Below are 16257 nucleotides of genomic sequence, written 5' to 3'. Positions count from 1 at the left end.
CCCCTTTATATGCAACATATATATTCAATGTATGTTTAACAGTATTAATCTGTGTGTTTTATATTAACGAAGTATAGTAGATGGCTATGTTTAGCTTAATGAGGAGCCATCTGTATATCTAGTTGAACTATAATCATGTATCTACATTAAATTGAATACTGTATACCTTCTTTAAATGTCATTCCTGTGTTTGTTTATGCTAAATATATTTGTTTGGAAGCCATTTTGAATTTAACTTTGTCTAAAGTGTAACCAAGCAGGAGTAACATGAATTTAATTTTTTTTTAATGCTTTGTCAGTGTCTTGTTTTTCTCTTCTTGCCAGGCGTATCTTCATTGCATTCGTTAAGTTAGAATAGACTTATTGTTTATTGTACTAGACTGATAGTTAGCCGAATTTAATTAGAAGTAGGCCTATACATGTAGACTGAGATGATGGGAGCGATACTCCTGTACCTGGCAGACCACAGACATTACATCCAAGGCTGTGCAGCTGTGTACCAAATTGCTAAGAGCTGGGAACCTAGGGAGTCTACCTGCTCCCAGAGAATGACAACTCTGATTGGCCTGTCTGAATGAAACGGTATGGAGAGTCTTCCAGAAGCTTCTTTCATGCTTTAACTATGTATTCTTTAGAATAGTAATCAGACTGCCCTGACTTTGCGGAGAGAAGATTTCTTTTCATCTCTGCTGATTTCCCCGTCCAAGTGTTGGACTTTATGCTCAAGCACTCGTGCTTTTTCCGTTTGAACCTTTAACTTGGTTCATTTGATACTGACACCTTCCTCATAGAACTTCCTCTTGCAGCGTTTGACACTTTATTTATAAAACCTGCTTGGTTGATACTTTGCCTGCATATTTACCTCTATTTTGCATCTTTTTCCTTATAATATACAAATTCCTACTGCATGATCATTCAAATATTTGTGCTCTTACAATATCCATTCCTTTCATTGTACTGATTGATTTAACTTTAAATCTGAATTAATTTACTAATAAAAACCTGATGGTTTCTGTGGAACACACTGGTTTCACTGTACTTAAAACATATTGGTAATGTTGGGTCCATTCTTACACTTCAAGTCGACATTCAAAGGTCCATACAACCAGTGGGGAGTACTCTACGATGATTGAACTAAAAGATTAAGATTCAAAGGTCCCCGCTCCATCATGGGCTATGTGTTTCTGAGAATTCCCTCGTCAGGCCATGTAAGTACTCTATATCCCTATATCAAAGTGAGTTCTGCAAAAACTACCCATACCACTGTTCTTCCACTCACTATACTCAGTAAGATAGGCATTACACTGGAATATCCTATAAAACTCCCCTTTTACAGAGCAAACTGTTTATAATGATTTCCACACATTGATTCTTTCTCTCATATGGTCACCATTACTAGTGCTTTTGTTCCAATAGATGAGGAAAGGGTACTCATATTGAGACAGAGCAACAGACATGGCCTGTTTCCAAACGCATCCCTACAACACACACAGGTGTGTCATAATGCTGTTGATGCCAGTACCACATGATAGGGGAGTTTACCTTTTGTTTGTTGTACTATACCATTTTTGTTGTTCTTTGCATTTCCTTTCACTGAGTCAATTTACTCAGCTCAAACTTTTATTGTCCTGTAACGCACAAAAATGTTCATACTTGTCTTGACTTAATCCAGTCTAAGGGCCTGTTTATCCACCCATCCACCACCTGTCCCCACTCTATTTCTGCTTTTGAGAGCTGCACCAACCCATGTATTCAATGATTTTTTTTCATATTTCTTGAGTTTACTCATGGTCAAATTCTATTTTCCAGTATTTTCTTAATACATTTACTCATTATAATTTGTAAATTACATTTAAATAAACAAACAACTTTAATTCAATCAATTAATTTAACAAGCACATTTATGTTTCATGCAACATGAGAAAAAAAAGAAAAAAAAAGAAAAGAAAGAAAGTATACAGGAGACATGACAGTACAGCACTTTCAAAACATACATGCATTTATTGTATCACAGACACATCATGCACACTGTGCATCTACAGCTCAGTTGCCTCAAGCTGAGCATGGAAGGTCAGCCAGGCTGTTTTCAAGGCCCTCCTGTGCAGGTTGGTCAGTTTGAGCTCACACACATGTGACTGGGAGGATTCCTTAGCAGATCCTGTCCTTCAGGCATGTCCAGTACTGGAGGTTTTCCCAGCGCTGACAGCACTCCTTTCTTTCGCAGTTGCAGACAGAGTTCGCACTGCAGTGTGTGGTGATATCTTTCCAAATATGTTAGAGTGCCGCATTGCTCCACTGGTTTTTTGGATCCCCATAAAGCTAAGGGAAATATTCTTCTACACATCTCATGGACTTCTCCTAAAGTCCATCAGCTATTTGGAGGTACAATTTGTCAACAAGTGAAGCAGGATGAAGTAGGAATCTCTACCAGCAAAAGAGCCCTCAGAAATGACCTACTTCCTGTTCCAATATGTCATTTCCTTGTGGTAGAGCTGGGTGTAGCTCTCCCTTCTGAGAACGGAGTTCTCGTCTGGGGTTGGAGATTGGCATTAATATTGCGGAGGCAGAAAACACAGAATGGGACTTGAAACTGAATATGTACAATAGCATTTAAAGACTAAAACATGTAGAAAACAGACTATTTTCAATAACATTTAAAGGCTAAATAAAACATATATTAAGTACGGTTTGAATGTGAATAATGCTTCTATTAACAATATGTAATAAAGTAACATCTGAGGGGGTGAGTGATTAATTTATTATGTGCATCTTACAAGAGGCCTGCCAGTTTGGCTATGACATCATGTAAGCACAACAGTGCTGTCTTAGTATGGTATAAGCAGACTGTTACATAGTCAACCATTGATCACTAATCATTGACTGCACACTATCCAATCACAGTCATGCAGTAAACAAACAAGCTGATCAGGTGAAAAATTAAGCCATAAGTTTAGTATGCGCCTGCAGACCCTGACCTATGTTCTGTGTCCCGCCCGGTAACCTAGATGGGGCCTTAGTTCAGGGGGTTATACCCACATGTAAGCTGTTATGCAACATGCAACAGGCTACAATAAACTTGCACACAGCTTCTGATGAGAACAGGAGAACTCTGTATGGTCAAAACACTGGTAGTGCAAATGTGTGTTTAATGATGCTGATTCTGTATGGTATATCTGTTGTGGTTAGAGTATTTGGAAAATGTGTACATAATATTCTTAAATGGTTTTAAATGTGTAGTCCCTCTGGCAGGAAGAAAAAGCATCCATCTTTTTTTGGAACCCATATGGAATGCCCTCTATTCATGGCAGATTGTGTAGGTGTCACATCAAGTTGCATTATTAATATATTGAGCCATATAGTTCCAGTCTAACATACAGAAACTTGGCAGAGACTAAACAGAACTCTTGAGGTAAATACTAATGAAATAGACTGGGAAGTGTCTAATTCCAATGTCACACTTAATCCAAATCAAGATGGGCGATCCACTAGTTAATAATCCAAATGTTAGAGGTATTGTTTCTGAAGGGGGCAAAACAGCCTACTGCTGCAAGACCAGCAGGTAAAGATCTCCCATTTATCTGACTATTAGAGGCCTAGCTTTTGATGCCAAAGACAAGAGGAAGTTTGGGGGAAGGAATGATGTGCTACCTATGAAACATTTTGACATCTTTCATTTTTCAATTAGGGCATAATCAAATGTGTTACTTGCCAGCCTCCTACTGAGTTAAGGTATAGCTATGTTATATTGCAGTGTGTGTTGTTCTGCTTTGTTAAAGTCTGAAATGTATGCACATAAGAAATAAAAATGCCCCAATATTAGCAGAGCTTTTCTTATATAGATACAAGAAAAAGGAAATGATACTGTACCTTGTCAAGAAGATGTTATGGTCTCAGAACTGCAGAGTCCAGTAAGAAGAAATTATCTTCTCTGCTCTAATATGCCTGTCTGGCTATGCACAGGAAGAGTGAGAGAAACACTTGTTTAAAGGTTGCTGTCTGATTTGTGGAAGCAAACCCTTCCAAACTTCAGCTGTGGATTTGCAGTGCGTGGAACCATCAGCTAACCTGCAGAACCATGAGCTTTTCTGAGAGCCATCAGCAGACGTGGATAAAAAGCTTGTTTTAGTCCGGGCAACACACAATCTCTCTGGTCCTCACCAGCATTCCTCACCAGCATTCTATTACACTGAATTGTTTAATCCTCCTTCCAACATTACCTGTGTGAAGATGTGTTTAGCCTGACCTTCCTGTGAGAAGGAGATCCAACATGGAGCAGCCATTCAGTCACCCTTAGCCACATTCATTTTATAGTTTTTCTTCCTATTCTCCAACAAGGCAATCATCCTGCTGAGGTTTGCCCTCCATAGAAACAGTGTTAAGATGCTTTTGTTCAAGGTGTCATATTTTCTGAATTCTTAGCCGTTCCACATTAAGAGAGAATTAATCACATAAACTTCCATGTGAATGGGTGACTCTATTGACTACCAGTTAAATAGTTAAACCCATTCTTTCCGAATCTATCCTTTTTCTTCAGTATTTTGTAGTCATTAAAAAATAGGTTTTCCGTATTTATGAGCTCAGTTTGGACTTTTATTCTTTTAGATGTAATGCTTAAGAGTTATGGATTCTGGCCTCACTCCCTGTCTCCAAGAATGCTTGAAGCGGCTGGCAATGGAGCTGTGAAATTTGTCGGAACATTTATAAAAGTCGTTGGTTACTCTTCCTTATCAAACGACATGGCCCTTATTACACATTGGGTGCACCTTTCCTATTTGCTCCATGGCGCACCTTAAACTAGGTGCGCCATGTGCAAACTGGGAAAGTGCGCCCCATTACAGAAAATGCCCTGCCCTCAGGGCAGTCGCAAACCCGTGCTGCCCTAGGGGCAGCACATTAAAGTGAAAGATGGAGCAGCTGCTTCAAAGCCGCTCCGTGTTTCACTGTGCAGATGGCAACCCGCATGCACTTTGTCGAGGCATTGGAGATCCCTTTGCATGTGGGTGCAATGAATGATTGCACCCGCCTGCAAGGGGATGTTGGGGTGGTCCATGGGACCCTCTTTCTCCCTCCAGAAGGCTGCCATCAGGGAAAGTACTGACTGTGCGGCATCTTTTTGTGGCACACATTCAGTGCCCTTCTCGACAGCTTCTTTGCCTTTCCGCCTTCGTCCATAATATGGCATGGATGCGGAGGCAAATAGAATGCCTCATTTGCATTGGGCCATGCCCCAATCAAATGAGGGTGTGCCCCCCCGTGATAGCGCTGGTGCTACATGTGCGCCAGTGCTATCAGTATTACAGAAGGGGCCACACAAACATCTGAGTCCCCTTCCGTAATACCAAAGTGACAAGGTGGAACACAAAACAGGTGTACATGCCCATTGTGCCCCTTAGGCACTTTCTGTCACACGGCCCCAGGTAGTTTACTTAAACTAGGATATAATATGATACTATATTCATATGTTACCTTAGACACCAGTTGTAATCTAAAATGCTACTATCAGTAAGCACCCATGTGTCTTATCTGTGAATAAATGGGATGAACCCGAGATAGAATTAGTCTCCTTTTGCTTACAGTATAAATGTGGTTATTATTAATAGCAAGTTAAGTACATTCCAATGGTTGATATGGCACATATTTCCAGTAAAGTGTTTGTATGTGTGCTATGCACCACACTCTTTTGCTAACAGTCTACGTATTATAGCCTAGAAAAATTATGGGGGCACCTCAGTTCAAAATAACAATGGATTTAGGCCCAGATCTCTGTACTGGGGTGAATGTATGACATTGTTCTGGATTCTGTCCATCAACTGTTCTTTTTCCATTTGTCACCCTGAGTGGGACGAGACTGCCCAAACGTGGGTCCTGTGCTCTCCATTCCACTGGAGTCAAGCTAGCCTGGCTGATGAGGGCTGAAAGCCCGAAACCGGTCCTAGGATGCTGGTTTCCAGTCCAGGGAGGACCTGGCCTGGCAGTTCGGGCTGGACTGTTCCCACTGGGTGCAAGGTCAAGACTGATTTGCATATGGCTATGTCCAAACTGGAATGACATGGTGAACAAAACAACAATGGATTTAGGCCCAGATCTCTGTACTGGGGTAAATGTGTGACATTTTTCTGCATTCTGTCCATCAACTGTTCTTTCTGCATTTGGCACCTCAGTTCAAGCACCGTCAGAGGTACAGCTCATTAATCCCTTTCAGGCCGATGAATATGTTGACATTATTGACATTATTTCACTCAATTGTCAACCTATAGTGTGTCTCAGAGGGATTGTAATGGGGCCATCCATTGAAGAGAAATAAACAGTTCTCTTTAACTAATCATACATCATTAGCAATCCCCAATAACAGGTAATCAACAATGTTGCTTTGCTTGATGATGCCTGCTTGGATTTTGAGTTATATTATGACATCATTCAGTGAATGATTTCTTAAAAACAGACCCAATTTTCAGGTACCCTCTGTGTTCTAATTTGTAGTACATGTGCTGAACTCAATTTGTGAGGCCATCTGTCATACTGCAATCCTTACTGCCATTGTAGCAGGTAGAGAATATTACTAGCTTACCCGTAATTATTGAGTACATTATTTCTTCAAAAGACAATTAAGTCTGCATTTATTAAAAAGGAAAAAACCCTACTGTATCAAGGATGCTAAGTGTACCTGAAATAACAAACACTCTTCCTCACCATTTGTGTCCAGGTTATATTTACGGTTATAACTAGTTGATAATTGCAGTACAATGCACTTAAGGCCACTCTGCAAACTTTGACGATGTCACCAACATGATTTTCCTATTTAATTTACAGAACATGTATCCATATCACTGAGATGCTTCGAGGATCAGTACCTTAAAGAAGCTTCTGCAAGTGCAATGATCCCATCATCAGTCGCTCCAGTCCAGCTTATGTCGACTAACGTCAAATGCTTACAGGACTTGCTTGCGTGAAGTAGAACTATATCCCCATTGAGCATGGGTCCACTACAACTCGTTATGTTCAGCTCCTGAGTATGACAAGAAGAAGATTATGAATTGATGTTATTCTTATACACTATACTTCTGTCAGAACTTACAGACTTGCAACTTGAATGTAGCTGTTGTTTATACTGTCCACAAACAAATCAACAACATTAGTGGAACGCATCCTGATAGTCGGTAATGTGGAAAGTCTGTGGTTAGAAGGTAGGCTGGAACTGCCCCAAAAAAATGTGGTTTTAACATAAGTACATGTAAGAATGCATGTGGTACTTGTATAGCACAAACCTACTTCATAGGTGGAGTTATGCTTTTACAGGGTCAAAGACCAAGATGAAGTCAGTGAGTGATTGGATTTGCTGCTCAATTCTGAGAGCGGGTGTGGATGGCTGCTTTGTTGTAAATTAGGACTTTATTTAGAGTTTGGAAGACGGGATGTTCCATCTCAAACATGGCTGATATCCTGTCCAACATATTACAAGTGCAATAGGCTATCATGCAATTGTAATACAGTTGATAGGACTTAAACAACTCTAAATAAGGCCTTTGTGTTCTTTAAAGAAGTGTGTCTTAATTGATCATGCTAGAGGTGCTGGGGTTCTGCTGGGATCGACACTCTTGCCCACTTTGCATAAATGGGCTTGCATTTAGTGTCCCCTCTGATCTAGAGAGGATCTTAACTAAATCACTACAGGGAAAGTGACTGTGAACAGAAAGTGGCTACAATAACAACCAATATTTTGGATGAATCCAGACATGACCTTACCTATTGATTCTAAATGTAAAAAAACATGAATGACTGAAAAAAAGCACAGACGGTATACAGAACAGGAGCCGCCCCATAAACCAAACAAAAATCCTGGATATACTAGCATAGCAAAATCAATAATGGTGCACTGTGGAAACATTTTCACACTGTAACTAACCAGAAAAAATACCTTTAGCAATTAAAGCAAAGGCCCTATAGCAAGCAGAAAATAGGCACTCCCCTGCAAACAATGTGTGTAAAAGTATTTTAATTGTCAACGTGTTTTAATAGAAAGCCCCTAACTAGATGGTATCTGCTCATAGTGATCACAGTGTGACATAAGGGAAATTTAAAAAATTTATGTGGGGCCGTTTCACAAAGGGCCTCTGCACTCATGTAGGAGGCCCGGGAGTCGTTGCAGGGGCAGCAGGTGAGGCGGGACCTCCGCACTGCAGGTACGCATTGCGGAGGTCCTGTGACAAGTGTCAAGACCTCCACTAGGGAGGTCGATCGTATCCGGAATTGGCTCGATCCTCGAGCCTCTGTCCCAGTTCTTTGACTTCTTTTTTAAACCTTTAGTACCGAACAGACCAGCCTACCTGAAGGATACCATGGATGTTCATAATTTATTGAAGAACCTCACTTTTGATCCCAATAAAGAGTTCTTAGTGGGATTAGACATTAGGGTCCTCTACACAAACATACCACAGAGGGTAACCCTATGGGTGGTGGAGGAGGTCCTGTTTGACCAGGAATGGGCATACAGCACACCAAGATAGTTTATCTTACACCTCGCGAAAATCATACTGACAAAAAAACTTTTTCTAGTTTCAAGGTATCCATTACCTTCAAACCCATGGTACATCTATGGGCAGTACCTTTCCTCCGAGTTTGGCTGGACTCTACGTGGCGGCCTTTGAGGATCAATTCATCTACGCCCCCACAAGTACATGGAGGGACAACATCAAGGTATGAAAATGTTTTATCGACGATGTGTTCCTAATCTGGGAGGGTGATGCCCAGTCGGTTGGAGATTTTCTGGACTGGCTCTACAACCCCAATCCACTTTTGCACTTTACATCAACTATAACAACAGAGTGCCTTCCCTATCTGGATCTGGAGATTTTCCCTGGGGAGGGTCGACTACCAACAAGGATGCTCCACAAGCCCACAGACAGGAGCAGTCTCCTGCTTTTTGAAAGTTTATACCCCAAATCACTTAGGGACAAGCTCCCAGTAGGCCAGTTCCTGCGGCTCTGCAGGACCTGCTCCAATACAGGGGATTTTAGACAGGAAGCTGATGCCTTAGCAGGGAAACTACTGAACAGGAAATATCCACACTGAACCATCAAACGGGCAAAGAAAAGGGCACTTAACAGCAATCGGGAGGCCCTACTGGAGACAGTGAAGACACCCCCTACTAACAAAGCCATCTGCGTGACCACTCTTAACACCGCCTCCAACAGCATCAAACGGATTGTATTATGGAACTGGAGAATTCGAACTCCAATGCTCCCCACCTGAAGAAACCCCTCTTCTCTTTCAAAAGAAGTCACAACATAAGCAATCTCCTGGTCCACACTAGACCGAGAACCTCCATGTCAATACAGACCATAAGGGAACACCGGGAGAATCTATGGGAACTTCCCAAAGTGACCGGTCACATGGGATGTGAAGCATGTGATGTTTGCCATTTAACTGCCAACATGAAAAGCATTGACGTTGGGCTATCTTATCCATGGTAACAACAGAGACATACCAATTGCAACTCCAACAATGTTATTTATATGATCAGATGTCCATGTGGCCTGATTTATATCGGGATGACAACATGCAGAGTGAAGGTGAGAACTATGGGACACAGATCCACAATCAGATGTCAGAAAGCAACTACACGTTTCACCTCACATTATAAGGAAAGTAAACATTCGGTCAACGATTTGTTTTAGACCAGGGGTCGCCAACGAGTAGCTCGAGAGCTACTGGTAGCTCGCCAGCACCCTCAAAGTAGCTTTCAGAGGTGAAGACAAGCCAATCTCAGAGAGTCAAAGCATATAAAAGGAGGCAGGACCGCTCATCATGAAACCCTTAGAGTGAAAGTCAACCAAACCAATGGCAGTGCCTTATAATTACTTTCATACACAAACTGTGTTGGTTTATGGGTTTTGCTCCATGACCATCCATATCCACTCTAACTATAACTCACAAGGAGATTGGCCATGCCATACCCCCTGCTCTATCAGTTGTTCAACACATGTGAACAATGCACTATCAAAGAAAAATGGTAGCAGTAATCAGTGCTGACCCACCAAAATATAGGACTGCAGGAGCCAGGGTGAAAATGTGCTTGTTGGTAACATGATCAGCCCAAGAGCTAAGGAGAGCAGGGTATGGATCCAGGGGAAAGAAAAATGAAGAGACTCATCAACATTTATTTATGTGTGTGTCTATCTGACATATTGTCTCCCTAATAAACTGTGCTGTTTCCTGAAGCTACCCCTAATGTTAAAGACTGTCAAATTTGTACGCTGGCCCACATCATAAGGGTTTTTATCTCTGGCACAATAGTGTCCGTGCACGGAATAATAGTGGCAATGGCATAATAACAGTCATCCTTTAATATAATGGCCATAGTTTAGTCTAGTTGTGTCATATAGGATGCCATCATTGACATAATAAGGAACATGACTGGCCTACTTTTTGCCACCCCTGACAGAAGGATGACTGTTCCTCACATAATAATGGGCATGACTGCTATATGGTGAGCATCCTGCATGTTATGGCATTCTGCCTTGGCACAATGGTGCCCCAGTTATGATGGTGGCCATTATTGGCATAGCATCGGCATCCTTGGTGTTATAGTGAGCATCCATGACCTATGTTTGTAATACCTTTTATTCAAAGCAAAATATGTTCATGTTAGGCATTTTTACATTGTAATACTTGATGAAAATGACATGCTGGTAATTGATTACTGTATTTTCTAAAAATGAAAACTGATATTTTAATGGTAAACATTGTTTGTTTAGAGCCAGTTTTAGTTCTCCAAAATTGAGTTTGTTTGCCCAAAATGGAAAGTGGTATTTGATAGAAAAATGTGTATTTTCACAAATTAAATATGCTGACAAAGGCAAAATATTGCAGTTCTAAAACACATTTAAAGTTGATAGCTGAATGATAATTCAAGCTGAGTTGGGGGGAATTGCTAATGTGGTTATGACTTTTGTGCTGTATAATAATTGTTGATGTGTTTACCTTTCTCCTTTTTTTACAGGTAAACCATTGGGAGTAAGTTACGAATCTTGCATTGACTAGAGAATTGACTCAGACCGTGACTTTGGTTCAACTCCACAAGGTAGGAGTTAGGGAGATGATTCTAGGGATATAGCTTTACAGTCCTGATGAAAGCCAGGTACAACGCATTAGCCAGCTGAAACGTAGACAGTTTGCAGATTGGTGGGGTAGTAGGTTCATTATAGCCCAACATACCACCATCCATTGGTTTTTCAAAACCTTTTTGATCTAACCAGAGAGTCTACAAATAAAGGATAGTTGAGACATCACTGTGTTAGTTTTAATCACCTTCTCTGCACTTATTTCTTCTTTTTTGATCGCACAGAGTAGTTTTTTATGTTTGTCTTGTCTCTCCCTCCCTATTGCTCCTCCTCTGTCGTTGGCTTGCGCGGAAGTGTGTTAGCAGACCTATGATGAAGCATGCCACAGATTTCTGTGGGTGAGGGCAGTTTTAACAACATGTGTGTCTTGTCTACCTAACTCTTCTCCGGAGTGACATATTTTGTATAGCCCCATTTCTTTGTGTGGATAACAAGTTTGGGGCCCCGGCCATAACTGAGGGGCCTCTGCCATGAGTGTGGCAGCCCTTTGTGAATCTGTCCATGTATATGTAATGATGACATACGACCAAAATTAGAAAACTGAGGTGTAACAGTCAGCAATTTTTCCAAGCGTCATCCAGACATATAGTTCCTAGCTTTATTGTTGTGTTCGTTGATGATGTTTCAACCACATAACTACTTGAGGGTGAGCATAAAGACATGAGAATTAATATAGGCTGGAGAGGGGAGGATCCGCAATGCTCTAACATAAGAACTTCTAAATGGCAGGATCTGAGACAGTTTGGATGTGCCAAAATGTCCCAGATACAGTTCATTGGCTGGATATTCTATACAAAATAGGAGAAATAGTTTCAGAATGCCATCATAAATGGTTGCTGTGCTTCTCCTTCTCCTGACTCACTTCTAGTCCTGAAGAAGTCTTGCACAGACCTGCACAGACTTCAGTGCTGGATCTCATGCAGGGTCGTGTTTTAGAGCGAGTATTGTACTTGTAACAGTCAGTGGCCGCTGATTATACTAGTGGGATACAAGCCCCAGTGGAGTGACTGCCTACTGGCTTTCCCTCATGAAATAAGTTTTCAAAGGGATGAGCAAGTCTCTTAGGATTTCATACTGCTTTGAATTTGAGGCCACATAACAGGCACTCATTTTGCAATCCTTTACAAACAATAAATCGCAAACTACCATCAAAAAAGCCAAATAACAATGAAACAATTAAACCATTTACAAAATCAATTATCAATTAAAAATGTAATTAACAAAAAAGTCAAAATAAATTTAAAAAAATTGTAATTTAAACACTTTCCCTACCAACCCAAGCACTCGCTACTACATTATCAATAACTAAATATAAAAAATGTTAATTACACATTCAAATTACAAACTATTGAACAGAAAATGTTAAGCAATTATGCTAATAAAACTACCACCTAAAATTGATATACATTAAATTATTTGAAAAGCTGTATTTTTAACAGATATATATAAGTAAACAACACAAGCAGCACTTACGAGCAATTACCAATAAAGACTTCACTTATGTGAATGCAAAACATATATGGGACAATCATAATGGACATATGAGTAAACTGGTGTTTTTACGGTATTCAACAAATTGTACCGAATCATGAATTGAGCCTAAGAAGAGCAAACTCAAGGTGGATCATAATGATTGAAACAGAAAACCTGTGGGGTTTAACTACAGATGCTGAACTCTATGTCCATATATAAGATCTGAAGCCCTTAGAAGATAAACAAACACCCTTGCAAAACAGGATACAACTATGACATTATGATGTTAAGATATGGTCCATGATGTTTATCAACATGTAACTTTTCTCTTGTTATGTGTCACTTTGAGTTCTTTGTTAATGTTGATATTTTTGATATCTAATTTTGCATTCATAGGCGTATGGACTATTTAAATATCATAAAGAAAATATTTTTAGAGGAGGTCTTTCAAAATGTCGAATGTATTTTACATGGTTTTGATCACGTGAATTAAATCTCAATATTTATAGACCAGTAAGGGCAACATTAACTGTCTTAAGATCTATGGGGCACATGCATCAATCTATGCTTTTGCGAGTCCTTAATTGCGATTTTTAAGGAATCTCAATTAAGGACTCGTAAAAGCCTATGCATGTAGGAATCGCTATTAAAATAGTGATTCCAAAACATTCCTTAATTGCGAGTCGCAAATTGCGAGTCGCAATTAAGGAATAGCTTTCCAGTCATTCCTATGGGCCTACAGACCCATAGGAATGAATGGGAAATTGCATGCGAACTTTGCGAGTATCAATAGGTACTCGCAAATTGCACATGCAATTTCAAGGCTGCAAGGGTGTCAAAAGGACAGAAAGCCTACTAGGCACCAGGGATTTTTGTTTTGTTCTGATGTAGGGGTGGGGGCTGCCCAGAATGGGCATAGTAATGTACCCACCCCAAAAACATTACCACAGTCTTCCTGCCCTCCAAGGCATAATGGGGCAATAGCCCCTTATCTTCCCCCGCGGGGGCAGAAAACCCACTAGGCCTCAGGAAATGTTTTTGTTTTTAATTCAGGGGTGAGGTCAGCGGAGAATGGGCATGCTCTTCTATCCCTCCATTATCCTTTTCAATCCTACTAAGAGACTCACATGGCCACCGCTCAAATTAACATGTTTCCCTATACTTAATCCACCACTAATCCTTTTTGGGTCCCGAAGTACGGTGCTACTCCCTGAAAAGCACTTTGACGCCTCATCAGAGGTAGTAAGCACTATATATATATATATTCACTGAAAAAACCATAGGTTTCACACACGTTATAGTTAGGAATTAGCATTTAAAAAACCTTGCAAATTCACTGAAAAAACCATAGGTTTCACACATGTTATAGTTAGCGGAAATTTTACTGATAAAAAACCAATGAAATTCCCCCGTTATAGTTAGTGCAGGCAACTATAACTCACGCGACCGCAATCCTCTGCTGATGCTAATACTGTATTTAGACACTTATTTGCCCATGTCTTCTTCCATACATTTTTAGCTATACATATATTACAAATATTTTTTTTTCATAAAGACACATATGTCATCAGCAGAAGATTGCGGTCGCGTGAGTTATAGTTGCCTGCACTAACTATAACGGGGGAATTTCATTGGTTTTTTATCAGTAAAATTTCCGCTAACTATAACATGTGTGAAACCTATGGTTTTTTCAGTGAATTTGCAAGGTTTTTTAAATGCTAATTCCTAACTATAACGTGTGTGAAACCTATGGTTTTTTCAGTGAATTTGTACGGTTTTTTAAATGCTAAGTTACTTTACGCCATTCGTGGCGTGCGCGCCCACTTAACGCAGTTCGTTCCGTGCGCGCACGGTGCGCTTCGCGCACCCTGCGCGCACAGTGAGCACGCGGTGCGCTTCGCGCACCGCGCGCCCACTTTACGCAGTTAGTGCCGTGCACGCACGGTGGGCACGCGGTGCGATGACAAAGCAAGAAAGCACGTCAACAAATCTGTTTCTGCTTTCCTCCGTGACTATGGTATGGGTGCCATTTACCACAACAACTTGCGTTATGACATGCAAGACATTTATAGAGGAGATGGTGTGCACTTCAATGATGAAGGGAACAGAGTCTTCCTCTTGAACCTTAGACTCTGCATCGGTACTTACTTGTAGGTACCACTAAAAAATCATTTCATAAACACAACGGCTCTTTTTAGAGCCCCCTAATATCTAAACACTTAAATCTGATTTTCATTTTTTTTTTTTTTTTCTACCGTACGCTTACCGTAAGCTTACCGTACGCGTACCCCGTGATTTTTTTTAAAATCAATAAATGTTTTCTTTGTACTTTACAGTCCTTCTTTGACCCCCTCACAAATGTAAGGGGGTCTGTAACTCTCCTCATTGCCCCCTTTTCTTGTTTTCACTCTTTTTTTTCTGAGTGAAATACACAAAATGGCGGCCGCCGCTTCCTGGTTTCGGCCGATTCGAATGTTTACTAAGATCTAAGAGCCAATCAGAATCGCGCTCGCGCACGCCACCGTACGCTTACGGTAAGCGTACGGTAAGCGTACCGTAAGCGGGCTCAGATATATATATTGATTTAAAGGCTATTTTCTCAGAATCTACTGAACAGATTTACACCAAACCTACAAAAGGCACTTCCTTGACCTAGGGACTACCTCTCTGCCAAATTTCGAGTAATTCTGTTCAGCCGTTCGGGCTGTAGCTTGTTCTAAAGGTCCTATGGAAAAATGCATGGGGAAAACGCGTTTTGGGACCCCCCTTTTATCTCAGCCCCCGCTTGACGGATCCCCCCGAGACTTTCAGGGTAGGAGCGGAGCGTAGCGCCCCACCTATTTTGAGAAATTCGCGAGGATTCATCGACCGGCGCCAAAGTTATTCAAAATAGAATGTTGAGGTTTTCCTATGGAAAAGGGGTCCTAACTATAACTACCTACTGGCGACCGCCAGTAGGTAATATATTTTATATATATATATATACAATTACAATTGCAATAAGGTATGCATCAATACAAGGGTAGGCTGAATTTGCTAAGCAGGAACTAAAGGCAGCAATAATAATATTGAAACACAGTGGTACACTAAAGACTCTTTAAATTTAAATATTGATATATTGTTTAGTTCAGGGATGCATAATCCATCCAAAAATAAATTTTGAAATATATCCCAAACAGCCATTACTACTTTACCTTGAGAGTCTCTTTGCAGTTCTGAAAGAATTGATTCAGCCCTCCCTCCGTGACACGCTGGCTCTCATCATGGCAGTGGTAGAGGGAGAAAGACCTCGGGTGACACAGGCCTATTCTGATCAGCCAGTCATCACTCAAGGAATGGCAGTTTTGGATCTGAACTCTCTTCCCTGAAAAAAGAGAATGGGGTTACTTTCAGAGATATTCAAAGTTCTCCAGGCCGCTAGCAGGCGATGTGTAGCAACATTAGTGACATCAGGGCTGGCATGGGACAAATATTAGGCCCGGGCACCAAAATAAAAGTGTCCTACAATAGCAAACCAGATAGCTAAAAGAGTGGCCCAAATTTCCAAATCAAGCAAGTTTTAAGCTTGTAAAGTAACGCTGTATGGGTATTTTGCAAAGTATGGACGATTGCATGGAATTTGTGTTTGATGCAGGCAATGCTTGTGGTAATATCAGAGAAATCA

General features: G+C 40.7%; 1 protein-coding gene across 1 annotated transcript in view; it reads right to left on the bottom strand.

Moving 5' to 3' along the window:
* The window catches only part of LOC146866082 (uncharacterized), a 666825-nt gene that overhangs the window by 213248 nt on the left and 437320 nt on the right, over positions 1-16257 (bottom strand). The window contains exons 8-9 of the mRNA XM_085633172.1: positions 15788-15957; positions 6852-7006 (exon numbers count right to left, since the gene is read on the bottom strand). Coding sequence (XP_085489298.1) covers positions 6852-7006; positions 15788-15957 — 325 coding nt within the window. The remainder of the gene's footprint in view (positions 1-6851; positions 7007-15787; positions 15958-16257) is intronic.

Source organism: Triturus cristatus, chromosome 2_1 (genome assembly GCF_964204655.1).
Source record: "Triturus cristatus chromosome 2_1, aTriCri1.1, whole genome shotgun sequence".
In the NCBI taxonomy this organism is placed as follows: domain Eukaryota; kingdom Metazoa; phylum Chordata; class Amphibia; order Caudata; family Salamandridae; genus Triturus; species Triturus cristatus.
The sequence above is the reverse complement of the archived record's forward strand: the minus strand, read 5'-3'. Positions and strand labels throughout refer to the sequence as shown.